Source organism: Biomphalaria glabrata, chromosome 14 (assembly GCF_947242115.1).
Source record: "Biomphalaria glabrata chromosome 14, xgBioGlab47.1, whole genome shotgun sequence".
In the NCBI taxonomy this organism is placed as follows: Eukaryota; Metazoa; Mollusca; class Gastropoda; family Planorbidae; genus Biomphalaria; species Biomphalaria glabrata.
Window position 1 is genome coordinate 24,210,535 of NC_074724.1, and position 20,112 is coordinate 24,230,646.

A 20,112-nucleotide genomic window follows, 5' to 3' on the forward strand; every position below is an offset into this window, starting at 1 on the left:
TGCCAGTATGGACAGCTTAGAGGGACCGCTTATAGCGATGTTCTTGCGAATGCCAGTATGGACAGCTTAGAGGGACTGCTTATAGCGATGTTCTTGCGAATGCCAGTATGGACAGCTTAGAGGGACTGCTTATAGCGATGTTCTTGCGAATGCCAGTATGGACAGTTTAGAGGGACCGCTTATAGCGATGTTCTTGCGAATGCCAGTATGGACAGCTTAGAGGGACCGCTTATAGCGATGCTCTTGCGAATGCCAGTATGGACAGCTTAGAGGGACCGCTTATAGCGATGTTCTTGCGAATGCCAGTATGGACAGCTTAGAGGGACTGCTTATAGCGATGTTCTTGCGAATGCCAGTATGGACAGCTTAGAGGGACCGCTTATAGCGATGTTCTTGCGAATGCCAGTATGGACAGCTTAGAGGGACTGCTTATAGCGATGTTCTTGCGAATGCCAGTATGGACAGCTTAGAGGGACCGCTTATAGCGATGTTCCTGCGAATGCCAGTATGGACAGCTTAGAGGGACTGCTTATAGCGATGTTCTTGCGAATGCCAGTATGGACAGTTTAGAGGGACTGCTTATAGCGATGTTCTTGCGAATGCCAGTATGAACAGAGGGACTGCTTATAGCGATGTTCTTGCGAATGCCAGTATGGACAGTTTAGAGGGACCGCTTATAGCGATGTTCTTGCGAATGCCAGTATGGACAGTTTAGAGGGACTGCTTATAGCGATGTTCTTGCGAATGCCAGTATGGACAGTTTAGAGGGACCGCTTATAGCGATGTTCTTGCGAATGCCAGTATGGACAGCTTAGAGGGACTGCTTATAGCGATGTTCTTGCGAATGCCAGTATGGACAGCTTAGAGGGACTGCTTATAGCGATGTTCTTGCGAATGCCAGTATGGACAGAGGGACTGCTTATAGCGATGTTCTTGCGAATGCCAGTATGGACAGAGGGACTGCTTATAGCGATGTTCTTGCGAATGCCAGTATGGACAGAGGGACTGCTTATAGCGATGTTCTTGCGAATGCCAGTATGGACAGAGGGACCGCTTATAGCGATGTTCTTGCGAATGCCAGTATGGACAGCTTAGAGGGACTGCTTATAGCGATGTTCTTGCGAATGCCAGTATGGACAGCTTAGAGGGACCGCTTATAGCGATGTTCTTGCGAATGCCAGTATGGACAGCTTAGAGGGACTGCTTATAGCGATGTTCTTGCGAATGCCAGTATGGACAGCTTAGAGGGACCGCTTATAGCGATGTTCTTGCGAATGCCAGTATGGACAGCTTAGAGGGACTGCTTATAGCGATGTTCTTGCGAATGCCAGTATGGACAGCTTAGAGGGACCGCTTATAGCGATGTTCTTGCGAATGCCAGTATGAACAGCTTAGAGGGACTGCTTATAGCGATGTTCTTGCGAATGCCAGTATGGACAGTTTAGAGGGACTGCTTATAGCGATGTTCTTGCGAATGCCAGTATGGACAGAGGGACTGCTTATAGCGATGTTCTTGCGAATGCCAGTATGGACAGTTTAGAGGGACCGCTTATAGCGATGTTCTTGCGAATGCCAGTATGGACAGCTTAGAGGGACTGCTTATAGCGATGTTCTTGCGAATGCCAGTATGGACAGCTTAGAGGGACCGCTTATAGCGATGTTCTTGCGAATGCCAGTATGGACAGCTTAGAGGGACTGCTTATAGCGATGTTCTTGCGAATGCCAGTATGGACAGAGGGACTGCTTATAGCGATGTTCTTGCGAATGCCAGTATGGACAGAGGGACTGCTTATAGCGATGTTCTTGCGAATGCCAGTATGGACAGTTTAGAGGGACTGCTTATAGCGATGTTCTTGCGAATGCCAGTATGGACAGAGGGACTGCTTATAGCGATGTTCTTGCGAATGCCAGTATGGACAGCTTAGAGGGACCGCTTATAGCGATGTTCTTGCGAATGCCAGTATGAACAGCTTAGAGGGACTGCTTATAGCGATGTTCTTGCGAATGCCAGTATGGACAGTTTAGAGGGACTGCTTATAGCGATGTTCTTGCGAATGCCATTATGGACAGAGGGACTGCTTATAGCGATGTTCTTGCGAATGCCAGTATGGACAGTTTAGAGGGACCGCTTATAGCGATGTTCTTGCGAATGCCAGTATGAACAGCTTAGAGGGACTGCTTATAGCGATGTTCTTGCGAATGCCAGTATGGACAGTTTAGAGGGACTGCTTATAGCGATGTTCTTGCGAATGCCAGTATGGACAGAGGGACTGCATATAGCGATGTTCTTGCGAATGCCAGTATGGACAGTTTAGAGGGACCGCTTATAGCGATGTTCTTGCGAATGCCAGTATGGACAGCTTAGAGGGACTGCTTATAGCGATGTTCTTGCGAATGCCAGTATGGACAGCTTAGAGGGACCGCTTATAGCGATGTTCTTGCGAATGCCAGTATGGACAGCTTAGAGGGACTGCTTATAGCGATGTTCTTGCGAATGCCAGTATGGACAGAGGGACTGCTTATAGCGATGTTCTTGCGAATGCCAGTATGGACAGAGGGACTGCTTATAGCGATGTTCTTGCGAATGCCAGTATGGACAGAGGGACTGCTTATAGCGATGTTCTTGCGAATGCCAGTATGGACAGTTTAGAGGGACCGCTTATAGCGATGTTCTTGCGAATGCCAGTATGGACAGCTTAGAGGGACTGCTTATAGCGATGTTCTTGCGAATGCCAGTATGGACAGCTTAGAGGGACCGCTTATAGCGATGTTCTTGCGAATGCCAGTATGGACAGCTTAGAGGGACTGTTTATAGCGATGTTCTTGCGAATGCCAGTATGGACAGAGGGACTGCTTATAGCGATGTTCTTGCGAATGCCAGTATGGACAGAGGGACTGCTTATAGCGATGTTCTTGCGAATGCCAGTATGGACAGTTTAGAGGGACTGCTTATAGCGATGTTCTTGCGAATGCCAGTATGGACAGAGGGACTGCTTATAGCGATGTTCTTGCGAATGCCAGTATGGACAGCTTAGAGGGACCGCTTATAGCGATGTTCTTGCGAATGCCAGTATGAACAGCTTAGAGGGACTGCTTATAGCGATGTTCTTGCGAATGCCAGTATGGACAGTTTAGAGGGACTGCTTATAGCGATGTTCTTGCGAATGCCATTATGGACAGAGGGACTGCTTATAGCGATGTTCTTGCGAATGCCAGTATGGACAGCTTAGAGGGACTGCTTATAGCGATGTTCTTGCGAATGCCAGTATGGACAGAGGGACTGCTTATAGCGATGTTCTTGCGAATGCCAGTATGGACAGAGGGACTGCTTATAGCGATGTTCTTGCGAATTCCAGTATGGACAGAGGGACTGCTTATAGCGATGTTCTTGCGAATGCCAGTATGGACAGAGGGACTGCTTATAGCGATGTTCTTGCGAATGCCAGTATGGACAGAGGGACTGCTTATAGCGATGTTCTTGCGAATGCCAGTATGGACAGCTTAGAGGGACTGCTTATAGCGATGTTCTTGCGAATGCCAGTATGGACAGAGGGACTGCTTATAGCGATGTTCTTGCGAATGCCAGTATGGACAGAGGGACTGCTTATAGCGATGTTCTTGCGAATGCCAGTATGGACAGAGGGACTGCTTATAGCGATGTTCTTGCGAATGCCAGTATGGACAGTTTAGAGGGACTGCTTATAGCGATGTTCTTGCGAATGCCAGTATGGACAGAGGGACTGCTTATAGCGATGTTCTTGCGAATGCCAGTATGGACAGTTTAGAGGGACCGCTTATAGCGATGTTCTTGCGAATGCCAGTATGGACAGCTTAGAGGGACTGCTTATAGCGATGTTCTTGCGAATGCCAGTATGGACAGTTTAGAGGGACTGCTTATAGCGATGTTCTTGCGAATGCCAGTATGGACAGAGGGACTGCTTATAGCGATGTTCTTGCGAATGCCAGTATGGACAGTTTAGAGGGACCGCTTATAGCGATGTTCTTGCGAATGCCAGTATGGACAGCTTAGAGGGACTGCTTATAGCGATGTTCTTGCGAATGCCAGTATGGACAGCTTAGAGGGACCGCTTATAGCGATGTTCTTGCGAATGCCAGTATGGACAGCTTAGAGGGACTGCTTATAGCGATGTTCTTGCGAATGCCAGTATGGACAGAGGGACTGCTTATAGCTCGACATCCACGCTGGGCAACATGTATCACCGTCTGGGGGGGACGACCGTATTGCAAGGGAAATCTTTTTGGTGAGAAGAAAGGTGGTCGGCATAACAGAGGAGCTCCAAAATGTTTTAAAGACCAGCTTAGGTGACAGCTTGCTTTGATTGACATTGAAATCTAAGAGAGCACCTGCTATTAGACGGTTTCCAAACCAGACAAGTGTTGGTTTCTTACAAAGGCCGCGGAATACACATTTGAGACCTAATGAAAATCTACTGCTGATGACAGACGCAGACGTCGAAATGAAACCTAAATCGACCAGCGCCGGACGACGTTTATGTCTGCGCTGGATGTGTCGAAATATAAATAGGTTGCAGCTTGGACTGCTCACCTACGTGGAATACTGTACTCCTCTTCAATCTTCGGATTCGAAAGAAAAAGGATTATTATTATTATTATTATGGAAGTGAATTACATATCAATCTCTGGGTTGAGCGTCACTGTAGTCCCCTTAACACTGACCACTAAGAAATGCTCTGATGGTGTGGCAGGTCTGCAGCACTACTGCCTTTGACAGGTAATAAGGATTCTCTTTGGAATGCTTAGAGCCTTGAATGTGTCTGCGAGGTCAGTTGACATTATCCTCTCAAGGGATATAACAACAGGGTGTATTGTAATTGTCAGTGTCAGTTATTTCCCTTATGTCAGAAATTCGAAGTGGAAAGGTCATGCTGATTAAATGTTAGAGCCAGTGCCGGATCTAAGTTAACGGTGGCCTTAAATAGGATTTTTGTTTCTGAAGTCCCCAAAATACAACTAAAGAATTGGATGAAGATGTATTTAAACGCTACGCTAGGACACGTTAGACACGTGCTTATCCATTCCCATTTTAATCTCATTGTGTTCACTTCTTGCGTATATTTTCTATTATTTTGTGAAGGCATCCATACAAGGTGAGGACCAGGGCAGATGCACTGCCTGCACTGACGTAAATCTAGATCTGGGTAGAAAAAACCGACACATTTCCTAAGTACATGCAATAGTGCCAAGAGTATTGCAGCCTACAACAACTTAGGAAAGACGTACTATGAACAACAGATGTACTAGCTAGTGATAGTGCGTTCTTTTATAATATCTATCAGAGTAAGGACATCCAAATATAATTCGTAATATAGCGATACGTATCAACACACAGATAGAATGGCCTTTAGACAAGTGATGGGTATAATTTGGAACAAGAAAAGGATAGATTTTCTAGAAGGCAAAAGCTATAACGTGTATACAGGAAGTATGTATATAGACGCTTGAACTTAGTGTCAACATCTACTACATTAATCCTATTCATTCATCTATATACGTTAAAATATAGACTCACCTAGTGCATTTGACTCTTGATAATCCGATACTTCATAATCCGACACAGTAATCAGTCTACATTTATTTCCAATACACCCTAATCAGTCTACATTTAATTCCTATACACCAGTTACAAGTCTAATTACTGAAACATTAAATTATGTGTTGTTGTTGTTTTGTTTTTTATGGAGTCTTTTAATGTAAATGAATTGAAGAAATGTTTTAATGCTATTTCCTAACCAAATGTATTCAGGAAATAAATATGTAAAATGGCTTTTAATTTTTATAAATGTATATAATATATAATAATTTGTGTTTGTGTGTGCTAAAACGCTCAAGATTCTGTAGATATTTTTACTAATATTTTTTGTATATATCTTTTTACATATGCTTCTAGCTTATATTTTCGTATACACCTGGAGTGGAAATATTTTCTGTAATAAATTTTACAACTTTGTTTAACATTACTCTTGTTAAAATTTTTGTTTTAATTCAATTTATTAAACCCTTCTCTTAAAAGAACAAATATAGCGTTAAGATCAAGTTAGCATCTAACTTATGATGTAGTGGTACGAAGCTATAGTTCCGTTATATTAAGCCTCGTAGTCTGATGAGAGTGAGATTGGTTACCTAATTTCAGTTATAATATATAACTTGGTTTAAATTATTCTTTTTATAAATTACCCACTGACTCTTATGGACCGAAAACAAATAGTTTTTGTTTCATTTTGAATTTTTACTTAAAGATTAAACAATATTACAATAACTTGATACCTAATTTTAATTGTAGATTTTCACCATAAACTAAACTAAGTTAAACCTTGCTTAATATTATAATAATACATCCAGCAACTCTATTGGCATATTAGCTCGATCGCTTTGCAATATCTATTGAACTTTCTTAAGTTTACATTGTTAAACTAAGTTAAACTTTAACGTGTTTGTTCCAATGGTGAAATATTTTGTTTGATTTTAAGTCATTCACATCAAATTTACTGATAAGAATCTGTTAGCCATTATCAAAAACGAAATAGTCTTTACAAATGTTTATTAATGAAATGATTCATCTATTCTAGTCTATTAATATGTGAAGTTTGAGTGAATCCAATGTTCTAGCTGTCCACTCAGTCGGTGTCGAGAGGTGGATGACTAGATAGTCTTAAGGAGGATTAATTGGAAAGAAATGTGCTGGTGTGCCCCCAAAAAAACCCCAACAACAATTGGTTGAGAGTGTTACAGTCAAATGTTTTATTTTGTATCTACATCATAAGGTCTTCTTTTAAAATATCTTGTACAAAGATAAACATGAGAATGTCCTGTGATTTGATAGGCACTTCCATTTAGTGATTCGGTGTTTTGGTTATGTGCTAGCTGGTCAAACTCGGACAGCAACAGCGCGGGATGCCCCAATAGTTTAGAGTGATACGACAGAACTAGCCCTAGCAAAGATTCCAATAATTGAAATGAAAACATTGTTGGAGTGCTCCCAAAAGTTTTCGCGGTGGCCGTTGCCTGTACAAGTAATTATATATAGCCCAATGCACAACGGACCATTGTACCGCTGGTGTCCAGCAGGGGCTAGAAAGATGAATGTGTGTCTCAAGTTCTTTTCGACTGTCACAGACGTTTAACAGGCCTGAAAAGCCACATTCATTTTACCTGTATGGCGACATAAGGGCGTTGCGCAAAACTGCATGTTTTTGCAGGACAGGATTTGAACCTCTCAAATCTTAACTCTCATGGAGTTTGATGATGATGAACGGATGCTGACAAGCAACTCGTTGCATTATTCAAGCTAGACTTACAAGGAAACAGAATGGTCTCGTTTTTGTTTTTTATAACTAGGTAAAATGTGTTGAGAAAATCGAAAAGGAAAAAAAAATGATTCGCACTAAGGTCTTCATTATGCATTAGCTTTAGAACTTCATTTGTTAGAAAAGTCGCGGGTGTTTCATAGCGTGTAATGATTCTTTTAGAAAGGAGTTTTCAAGTTCAAGTGCAATAGATGGTAAAGGACATGCCACGAGGTTGAAGAAAAGATGAAATCTACCTTTCCGATAGGCTGATAGTAGGAATTAAATTCAAAATTTTCGAAGCGCTTTTATCGCTAGTATATAGAACATCGCCAATATATATATATATATAACAATATAACAATATATATATACATAAGGTGGCGTGTTGGCTGAGAGGTTAAAGCTCTTGACTTCCGAATCAAGGGGTGTATCGGGTTCGAATCTCGATGAAGGAAGGGATTTTGAACTTCGGGATTTTAGGACACCCCTGAGTGCACCCAACTGTAATAGTATTCTGACCTGACTTTAATTAGCTGGGGAAATATAATACGGTTGGTCGTTGTGCTGACCACATTACACCCTCGTTAACCGACGTCTATAGAAACAGATGACAATGACATCATCTGTCCGATAGAACGTAAGGTCTGAAAATGGGTAGGTCACCTAGGCCTACTTTACTTTAACGTTTGTTCAAGATCAGTTTCAATTGTATTCCTTCATTTTGTTCGGTCTTATTTAGATTAGATACAAACGTATAAGGTAAGGTGTTTGTAGAGATGTCTATGTCGTGGGGTAAGTTATGTCGTGGGGTATGTTATGTCGTGGGGTATGTTATGCCGTGGGGTAAGTTATGTCCTGGGGTATGTTATGTCGTGGGGTATGTTATGTCGTGGGGTATGTTATATGCTATGCCGTGGGGTAAGTTATGTCGTGGGGTATGTTATGTCGTGGGGTATGTTATGTCGTGGGGTATGTTATGTGCTGGGGTATGTTATGTGGTGGGGTATGTTATGTCGTGAGGTATGTTATGTGCTGGGGTTTGTTATGTCGTGGGGGTGTATGTGGTGGGAATGTATACGTAACAGTAGGCTAATGCTCTGTAAATGTTTTCAAGATTTTTTGTATTTTACTCTAGGGGTGTTGGCTCCCACAGAGGCGCCCTCAACAGGATCGTCCAAATTGAATGTCGGAGGCATTATTGGAGGCGTCATCGCTGGTGTTATCGTCGCTTACATCCTTATAATGGTGCTCTATTGTATTTATTGTAAAAAGTGTCTACAAAAGAATCCTGATAGCGGTCAGTTCACCTTCATTTGACCCTACATTTCGAATACCATTAGCATTTTAAAAAAAATTATGTTTTGTATCATTAACATATAAAACTACACGTCTACGACAATAAATAAAATGTCATTTGCACTTATTTGTATTTTTTTAGAAAATGTTTAAATTTAGGCCAGTGCTTAAAAATAGAAGGGAATGAGAGCTAAATCTAGTAGTTTAAATAATTAGATTCCCGATATTACTGCTTAATTTTCGTTATAGGGGTGCTGTGACAGTTCGCGTAATCAAGTCCCTCCACATTTCCAGAACAGTAGCACACTTAGTAACAAGCGTGCTTTTTTTTTCTTAATGAAAGGTTTGGTCCTCTATGTCAATGTCATTAAACAAAGTTGATCGATGACAAAGATATATAAACGTAGATTGTATCTTTTATTACATCTATACATCAGTGGCGTGGGGAGGATAGGGGAAGAATTTTAAAATTCCCCAGAGCCCCAGCTTCATAGGGTGGGGGGGGGGGCCAAACGAGAATTCGAAATTATTTTTTACAATAAATATTCAATAATACGCAAAATGCAAGGGCCCCAAAGAGGTCAATCCACCCCCATGCCCCCAAATGATGGAAAGGTGCTATCTACGCCACTGCTATACATTTCACAGAAAACAATTCAATTCAATTAGTAACTGCTATATATTTTTTACAAAGCTTATATCAACTCACTCTGTCTGTTTGACCGAGACTTCTTTATGAGGCATTAAAACTAAATTTTTCATGCGTTTTTTTTTTGTTTTTTTGTTTTTTTTTTCAGAAAATCCAGATGGAATGTAAGTCTTTAAAAACTTATCTATTACATTAAAAAAGTATAGAGTTATTTAAATTAAACAATTACAAGGTTACAAAGACAGTTTGTGTGGAAAGTGGTCCACCCAGGCAGGTAAAAAGGCAGGTTTCAATATTTTCAGAAAGAACATCAGAATGAAATTCTATCAAAGACAAATGACAGAGAAGAATGGAGAAAGAAGGTTGACAGATCTTGTGTGGTGCCTCAGCGGTCCAGCAGACTAAAATATCGGTGAAAGTGAAGTTAGAAGTGAACCTGGCCTAACTCATGTCTTATAATGAATATCTAATTGATCTCATTGTTTTGTAAAAGGTCAATCTCTTATTCAAAGCATCAAGAAAAAAACATTTCCGTAAAAAAAAAAAATTGTTTAGTGAATCGTTTGTTCACTACAGTTCACGCGCTAATCTGAAAAACTATTTATTAATTGTTGTTTTAAATTATGTCCGATTTCAATACATACTAGATAGATTTTTTTTCTCTTTAAAACTATATTTATTGTGTGTAAATGAAGTAGTTAGTATGACAGAACTTACATAACGTAGCCATAAAAATGTAATAACTAACCATTTACATAAGTGTCATGGATGTATGACAAGTGGTTATCTCAACTTCTAAAGACCCTACCGTGTTTGCTACTTATTAATAGTGACTAGTTGTAAAGTGGTGTATTTTATGAAAAAACTACTTGCATAAGTGACTTACAAAATTAGATTTTTCGCTTTTAGAAAAGAGAAAAGTAGCCATTGCATCAGAACTTTGAATGGACTAAAATATTATGGTGTCAGATTTTCACTATCTTTTCTAATTTACGAGATCTAAACGGGACGGACGGACATGTGGACAGACAGACATTCCACACAAAACTAAAAATCATTTTGGTTCATATTTTAAATTATATATTTTTAAAAAAATAATGTTTTTTGTTTTGTTTTTACATTTTTGCTGACAATTAGGCAGGGATGGGGGATAAATGTGTAAACTATTTACATATCTTGTGTGCTGTACATTTTAAACAGACTTCAACCATGTACTACTATCCTTAATCTTTTATTAGCAAACTTGTAATTGGCAGATAATTTATTTAGTGCTTTAATTTGTTAATGGGTTTCTGTCTGTACATTCATACTACATAGACTTGTTGTTCTTTACAGACATTGACCTTGTAGGGATTAAGCAATAGTCCTATCAATATGTTTTATAAAATTGGGGGAAAAATGTATATATTATTTAATTGCACGCTACAGACATGTAATGATACTTTGATAACCTTGCATGTCAAAATCCATTTGACTTTGTATAATGTTTGTATTACAGTACTCAAGATGCCGGTCGTCACACAACAAAACTCAAACGAGTCAAATCTGCTTTCTCGTCCATTGCCTCATCGGAATGGTTCAAATCTTCAAAGAAGGAAGTAATGGATAACCAGATTATTAATCTAATTATTTTTACTCGATTGATGAATCGATACCATTCGTTATAGAAGGCCTCAGCACTGACCTGCAACGTCACAACCTATGGGCAGTTTAGACCAATAGCTCGTACAGACTTGTGACGTGGTGACGAGCTACGAGCTATTGGTCTGAACTGCCCACAGGCTGTGACGTTGCACGTCATTGTTGACAAATGTTCTCGGCTGAATTTACGTTCTAAAAACTGCTCAATATTTCCTAAGCCTTTGCTAGTGCCCCCACCACCACCACCACCACCAAAACCTAAAAATTAGCACGCACTCCCCAGTAAGCTCACAAAGTGTTCATGCAGGATAGTAAGCCGCCGGATTTGAACTAGAGACCAATATGATGATAGTCCGAAGGTCATATTCACGACCACTTAGCCCACTATCCTCACGTGTTGCTATACGCTTTATAGATTTCTATACGATGACTAGGAGAAACTAGATTATGATCTGTCTTGATTTTATCCTTATCCTTTATCACAATTAAATATCTGTTATATATATATAATACCTGTATATGTTTCGAGGACTGTATTAATTTAAAATAATCAGAAAAGGTTTGCTAATCATAATTTTAGTAATTTATAATATATTTTATTAGATCATTTGTAAAATAATCCATACTATAACTTATAGGATAATTTACAAGATTATTCATAATAAATGTTACAGAATAATTCATAATATAATTTATACCACTATTCGTTATATAAATTATAAGATTATGAATCAGATATAGCTTATAAAATAACTTATACGATAATTTGTATGAGAATTTCAAAGATGTAAAAGATGCTAGGCCTACAATGTTTCTTTTGTTAATTGAAACTAATATTCTATTGATCATCCTCCAGAAACAAGACGCCAAAGTGACCAAACCAGAGAACGACTATGATTACGTCACGACAGGTCGAGGTAAAGCAACAGCTAGACCGGCTTCAGATGCAGATACACCCAAGAAAGTTCCCATTAATCCTCGTGAAAGAGAGACATCACAGCCATCCCATGATACCACCAAGACGAGATCAAATCTGTATGTGTCACAAGGAGGCCAGGGAAGTGTCAATATAGGCTTCAATAGCCACGACAAACAAAATGAGACTTCAACTGATGATAAGTAAGTTTATATATAGACACTGGCTCCTCGGCTCTCAACCATTGTTACCAGGTCCGGATTTAATCATGTGGAGGCCCCTACAATTTTTCGAATGCTTTAATAAAGATCCACCTATGAATGAAAATACTAATATCTAAAAGCATGCTATATTTTTTGAGAAAGAAATAGAATTCTTGCTTTTTAACTGTAGATATATAACTCATAAGTGTCCTAAACAATCACGTGATCTAAAAGTCTTAGTGGCTAATGTCCATTTAATGAAGGCACACATTTACAAAAAAATATTATCTTTGAGTTACGCGCTCTTGGCAAGATGGCTGCTCCCTGTTTACTGTAATCAGAGATGAGTTAAATTTTTCGTTTTGTTGTATTAAATCAAACCAAATTCATTAAAAAAGCTATTTAACTAATAAACTAATATCTTTAAATTATATATTTAACTTAATTCAGCATTTTTTCTACTAATTAATTCAAATTAACAATTCTTAGCTTAGGACTATTTTGTCTCACTAATCCTTATAATTTATTAGATCTAGATCTAGTCTATATTTATTATTATATCCTTAGATTTTAGATCTATGTCTAGTGTTAGACTTAGACTTTAATTAAGGCTTTAGATCTACTAATCATCTACTAATACTACTAATAATAACTAATAGTAATATTCTATGTAGTTAGTTATACACGTAAATATATTGATCTAGAATTAGATCTAGAATCTAGATCTAGTCTAGGTCCACATTTTGAATTTAATAAACCATTTGATTTGATTTAATTTAATTTAACCCTAACCTTAACTTAGGCATTGTAAACCTTAAACTAGATTTAGACTAGACTCCTTTAAAAACTAAAATCAAGAACAGTCATCATGAAATTGCTCTGGCTATTTATCCTAATAATCACCAAATGCACACTAGCTGAACACAGAACTAGATCTACCTTTGTCAACACTAAACTTAAAAAGGAAACAGCAGTCATAATCAATCATCACACTTTAGAACAATGCAACTTCAAAAATAACCTAACATACACATCTATAACATTAAAGAAGATTACCCATCACAAATGGAAGTTCTCAATCAGACACAGCAGAAATAAATACCTATCACTGTTAATATTAATGGCAGGAGATGTAGAGTCAAATCCAGGGCCTAGATCTAAAGATAGATGCAACATCTGCAAAAAAATATGCACCCTGAAACAGAAAGCCATTCAATGTGACACCTGCGATGAATGGTACCATGCATCATGTCTCCATATGAATACACCTGTGTATTATGCCTTAGGCAACAAAGACGCATCATGGCACTGTGTACCGTGTGGGTTACCTCAGTTTACATCAGGACTGTTTGATTCCTTTGATGCGGACACTTCTAACCCATACAACATCCTAAACACCATCCCGAACCAAACTCACCAACCACTAGCCAGATCCACTCCTGTTAAACCTAAATCTACTAAAATTAATACAACAGCCTCACTAAACAAACCTACTAAAGAAGTAATACCAAAATACCTTAAAACCTTAGTTATAAATTTTCAAAGCATTAGGAACAAAACAGCAGACTTAGAAATTTTATTAGAATGTGAGAAACCAGACATAATTGCAGGAACAGAAACTTGGCTGCATCCTGAAATTTATAATGCAGAAATTTTCAATAGTAATTATGAAATTTTTAGAAAAGATAGGGCTGATAATCATGGAGGAGTTCTTTTAGCAATAAAAAACATTCTTATAGCAGAAGAAATTACCTTACCTAACTCAAAAAATGTAGAATCAACATTTTGTAAAATTAATACCACCTCAACATCCCTAATAATAGGCAGCATTTACAGACCACCAAATTCTAGTTTAGAATACATGCAGGAACTATGTAATCAGATTACTACACTTAAAGAGACAAATAAAAATGCAGTTTTTTGGATTATGGGTGATTTCAACCTACCTGATATAAATTGGAAAACACTAACCATAGATAAACACCAAAACCTTAAGGACATAAATGAGCTTTTCATAGAAACTTTACACAACCTAAGTTTAGATCAAATCATTAAAAAGCCAACTAGATTAAACAACACATTAGATCTCTTCTTAACCAACAGACCTGGATTAGTAGTTGATTATGAAATTATCCCTGGTCTATCAGACCATGAGATCATAAAAATACACAGTCAGATAAAAGCAGTAGCCAATACAAAACCCAAAAGAAAAATCTTACTCTGGAATAAATGTAACCTAACACAACTACACCAAGCTGCACTAAACTTTCAACAAACATTCTTATTAGAAAAAGACATTAACCAACCAGTCGATGACCTCTGGAATTTCATTAAAAACCATCTTAAAAGCATAATAGAAAATCATATACCAACTAAATACACATCAAACAAAATAAATAAATGCTGGTTTAATAATAGACTAAAGAAGCTTTGTAAACAGAAGGAAAACCTCTATAGAAAATTTAAAGAAACTAATGCAGAAAGAGTTTACAAAAAGTATATAAAAATTAAACACTTAACCCAAAAAGTAAGCAGACAGCTGCAGAGTGAATACATAAACAATGTAATATCTAAAGATAACAACAAAAACCTATGGTCATACATTAAGTCTAAGAAAATGGAAACAACAGGCGTAGCGCCATTAAAAGATGAACATAACATAATACATAATGATAATGAAACTAAAGCAAACATTCTAAACAAATACTTTGCATCAGCATTCTCAGCCCCAGGAGACAAAGACATATTACTGAATTTGAACCAAGTAGACAACATAGAAGATATAGTAGTACAAGAAAATGGAATTCAAAAACTATTAGCCAACACCAAACCAAATAAAGCTTCTGGACCTGATGGTATTCCAGCTAGATTACTCAAAGAACTAAGTAATGAGCTAGCCCCAGTGTTCAAAATACTCTTTCAGGCTTCACTTAACCAGGGCAGAGTACCAAAGGACTGGAAAGAAGCTAATGTCACCCCCCTATTTAAAAAAGGAGAAAAATCTGACCCAGGGAACTACAGACCAGTATCACTTACCAGCATCACATGTAAAATCCTAGAACACATAATATGTAGCAACATCATAAACCACTTAGACAAACATAATGTCCTCACACCATACCAACATGGCTTTAGGAAATATAGATCATGTGAAACACAACTAATAGGACTAATTGATGATTTTTCAAAAGGTTTAGATAATAGTGAACAAATAGATGCTATCTTACTAGATTTTTCTAAGGCTTTTGACAAAGTTCACCACCATAGTTTGCTTAAAAAATTAAAATATTTCGGCATTAATGGTCCACTGCATCAGTGGATTAAAGACTTTCTGATAGGGAGAGAACAAACTGTAATAATAAATGGCTCTAAATCAACACCGATAACAGTAAACTCAGGTGTACCTCAAGGTACAGTCTTGGGTCCACTACTATTTTTAATTTACATAAATGATTTACCAAATTGCATTAGTTCAGGAACAAAAGTCAGATTATTTGCAGACGATTGCATAATATATAGAACAATAAAAACAACACAAGACACAGATATTTTACAAAGAGAATTAGATGAATTACAGAAATGGGAATCAAATTGGAGCATGTCTTTCCACCCAGAAAAATGTCAGTTGTTAAGAGTAACAAAAAAACTAAAACAAATTAATTCCACTTATCTTATTCATGGCAAACCAGTATCACAGACTAAAAACGCAAAATACCTAGGTGTTATAATAAATGAAAAACTATCATGGAATCCACATATTGATGAAACTACAAAAAAATCAAACAAAGCATTAGGATTTATTAAAAGAAATTTCTATAAATCAAATAAGAACATAAAACTAAAATGTTACTTAACCTTGGTTAGGCCAATAATAGAATATGCATCCTCCGTTTGGGACCCCTCAACTCAAGAAAACATTAAGAAACTGGAACAGACACAAAATAGAGCAGTGAGATTCATAACAAACGAATATTCACATTTGACTAGAGTAACACCTTTAGTAAAATCACTAAATTTAGAAAGCCTTCAGGACAGAAGGCTCAAAAGTAAAGTAGCAATCATACATAAAACACTGAACCATAATCTTCAAATACAAAAACAAAATTTAATAAAATACTCTGAAAGACACAAAGATAAAGGCACATTCCTCGTCCCATATGCTAGGACAAATTTGTACAAATACTCCTTCTTCCCTAGTGCTATTACAGCATGGAATGGGTTGCCTGAGCTAGCCAGGAAAACCAGTGACTTGGCAGAATTTAAGTCATTGGTTAATATGCATGACTAAATGCATGACGCGTAGGACGTAATCATCTTCTTTTTTGAAGTAACGTCTGTACTATATAAGATAAGATAATAAGGGAATTTATGGATTGTTTGATTTTTTATCTTATTTTTTTTTATTGTTTTTATTGTTTATTTGTTTTTCCCCACTCGCTAATCTCCATAATTTCACTCACTTCTCAAGCCTCAATGACAAAGTCATATTCAGTGGCGTTGACCAAGACAGCGATGCTTCCTCCCCCCGAGTGTACAATAGAGAGGACCGCGCTCAGAGGCGAAGAAGTCGAAATAATGAGGCGGCACTGACCACCCCTAACCCAGATGGAGTTTCTCTTTAACTTGATGGAGACAGCGGGTTCCAGAGGCCATGTTCTATTTCGGTGTCGCCTTTTGTAGCATTGCAGTGTACAGAGCTCATTAAATGTCCATTGTTTAAACACGAAGCATGTAATCAAGAAACTAATTGTTACATTGAATAATCCTCCCTCGGGATTGTGTGATCCATTTGCACACTTAACCATTGTTCTCATTTGTAAATATGTAAATGCTTTTCTTAACTAACACATCCAGGCATTTTTATCCTTCCATACAGCAGAAGATACAGAGTCACGTGTCTAATTATCCTCCTTTCTCCCCCCCCCCCCCCCCACCTTTTATTTTACTTCTTAATTATTAGTTTCATGAATTTTAGTTTAGTTCTAATCAGTGAATGGAATGTTTAGATCATAAACTGCCAGTGGCCAGATTTTAGGGGGCTTTTATAGAGCCGTTTCATTTGATCTCACAATGAAGCCAATTGATTAAGGGGACACAGTTCATCTCATATTAAATACAAACTGATCTTTGCATAGTTCGCTTGTTGAATGTGAAGAGATTTTCCTTAAATTTTAAATGTTTTTGTTTTCATTTTCTATTATGTCTCATTTCTTTAAAATGTTAAAATGGATTTATCACTTATTATCACAGCGCTATATTTCCTTTTTCTAAACAAAATATAATACAGCTTTTATAATTGTATTACCAATGTGTTGGGTGTAATAAATGTGCCATAGCTTGCAATACATAATGATTGTCAACACTGAAATGTCAAATACATTACATGTCTGTTTATATTTTGTTTTTAAGGAACTTGTTTGTTTGTTTGTTTGTTTATTTGTTTGTTTTTGGTTCGATAAAAGCAAGATAACAATTTTTGAAAATAAAAGTTTCATTTTCTTTTTCTAGGAAATAGAATTGTGTGTAGTTGTTGAGACAGACTTCTGTGTGCAAGGTGCATAGAGTTCTAAATAATATGCAGACTTTTTTTACGGTCACGTTTTCTTGAAACCAATCTTGTATCGTGTTGATGAGTCCAACCAATTATAGAAATCTAATTAGAGTTAAGAACTCAATTTAAAGAGATTGTTTTAATGCCTTTAGAGGTCTGCAAGAAGCAATATGTATGTATATCTATCTATCTACCTATCAATCTATCTTTCTAAATATATAAGATAAAAAAAAAGGTGGTTTTAAAATGAAAGATCTGTCCTAAAGTGAAGCTGACTAGCCACGAGGTAAAGATCAGAAATGCAGTCTTGGAATAGAGAGTTGCCTCCTCGGTAAAGAAATTGTAAATAATAGTCCGGTATCGTGCCGACTTAAATACATGATCAGGTTCACACTCTGTGCGCTGGTTGTTCACATTCATTTCCTAACATCATTTGTTTTTCTGACTCATCGTTGTAGTGAACCTGTAGATAAGTAGAACTGTAGATTTGTAGAACCTGTAGATAAGTAGAACTGTAGATTTGTAGAACCTGTAGATAAGTAGAACTGTAGATTTGTAGAACCTGTAGATAAGTAGAACTGTAGATTTGTAGAACCTGTAGATAAGTAGAACTGTAGATTTGTAGAACCTGTAGATAAGTAGAACTGTAGATTTGTAGAACCTGTAGATAAGTAGAACTGTAGATTTGTAGAACCTGTAGATAAGTAGAACTGTAGATTTGTAGAACCTGTAGATAAGTAGAACTGTAGATTTGTAGAACCTGTAGATAAGTAGAACTGTAGATTTGTAGAACCTGTAGATAAGTAGAACTGTAGATTTGTAGAACCTGTAGATAAGTAGAACTGTAGATTTGTAGAACCTGTATATAAGTAGAACTGTAGATTTGTAGAACCTGTAGATAAGTAGAACTGTAGATTTGTAGAACCTGTAGATAAGTAGAACTGTAGATTTGTAGAACCTGTAGATAAGTAGAACTGTAGATTTGTAGAACCTGTAGATAAGTAGAACTGTAGATTTGTAGAACCTGTAGATAAGTAGAACTGTAGATTTGTAGAACCTGTAGGTAAGTAGAACTGTAGATTTGTAGAACTGTAAATTTATAGAATGTTTAGATATGTAGAATTGTAGACAGGGCCGGACTTAGGCCACTGCAATCTAAGCGGTCGCAGTGGGCACGCACTTTCATAGTCCCAGCGCTAATTCTAGATGTAAATTATTAAATTAAACCATTATAACTTGTATATATAAACAGAGCTTCCGCGGCCTCCAGGTTTTCCAGGGTCTCCTTTAAATCTCCCGTAATTTCAAAATATTTTTTTTTAAAGTCCTGGAGAGTTGAAATTATTAAAATCCTACGCGCGATTTAAACAAAACGGCAGTCAGCTTTCATTTAATAACAATTTATTGCATAGCGCCATAGACGAATGTATTTATAATTATCCCTACCTATACTAGGCCCTGTGCTATCCGTTTTGCATAAGGGCTCGCAAATGTTAGGGCCGGTCCTGATTGTAGACTTGTAGAACCTGTAGATATGTAGAACTGCAGATTTAAAGAACTTGTAGATATGTAGAACTGCAGATTTAAAGAACTTGTAGATATGTAGAACTGCAGATTTAAAGAACTTGTAGATATGTAGAACTGTAGATTTAAAGAACTTGTAGATATGTAGAACAGCAGATTTAAAGAACTTGTAGATATGTAGAACTGCAGATTTAAAGAACTTGTAGATATGTAGAAATGCAGATTTAAACAACTTGTAGATATGTAGAACTGCAGATTTAAAGAACTTGTAGATATGTAGAACTGTAGATTTAAACAACTTGTAGATATGTAGAACTGCACATTTAAAGAACCTGTAGATATGTAGAACTGCAGATTTAAAGAACTTGTAGATATGTAGAACTGCAGATTTAAACAACTTGTAGATATGTAGAACAGCAGATTTAAACAACCTGTAGATATGTAGAACTGCAGATTTAAACAACTTGTAGATATGTAGAAATGCAGATTTTAAGAACTTGTAGATATGTAGAACTGCACATTTAAAGAACCTGTAGATATGTAGAAATGTAGATTTAAAGAACTTGTAGATATGTAGAACTGCAGATTTAAACAACTTGTAGATATGTAGAACTGCAGATTTAAACAACTTGTAGATATGTAGAACTGCAGATTTAAACAACTTGTAGATATGTAGAACTGCAGATTTAAAGAACTTGTAGATATGTAGAACTGCAGATTTAAACAACTTGTAGATATGTAGAACTGCAGATTTAAACAACTTGTAGATATGTAGAACTGCAGATTTAAACAACTTGTAGATATGTAGAACTGCAGATTTTAAGAACTTGTAGATATGCTTTCTGTTTCTCTTTTTTTTTTTTTTTTTTTTTTGTCTTTTTTTTTTCCTATTTCCTAACACATGGTGCTTGTCAATAGATCGTAAAAGACTTTAAACGTCTCTTGTTTCCATCGTTAAAATACGTTCTTCTTAGTTGTTCATCATCATCACCATTATCATCACT

The 20,112-nt window shown here is 37.1% G+C and overlaps 1 protein-coding gene across 1 annotated transcript in view; it reads left to right on the forward strand.

Moving 5' to 3' along the window:
* Window positions 1–17,502, forward strand: part of LOC106072890 (uncharacterized) — a 41,909-nt gene extending 24,407 nt beyond the window's left edge. The window contains exons 6-10 of the mRNA XM_056011374.1: window positions 8,464–8,625; window positions 9,422–9,437; window positions 10,772–10,871; window positions 11,771–12,033; window positions 16,502–17,502. Of these exons, the coding sequence (XP_055867349.1) occupies window positions 8,464–8,625; window positions 9,422–9,437; window positions 10,772–10,871; window positions 11,771–12,033; window positions 16,502–16,655 (695 nt within the window). The 3' untranslated portion in view covers window positions 16,656–17,502. The remainder of the gene's footprint in view (window positions 1–8,463; window positions 8,626–9,421; window positions 9,438–10,771; window positions 10,872–11,770; window positions 12,034–16,501) is intronic.
* Window positions 17,503–20,112: the final 2,610 nt, after the last annotated feature.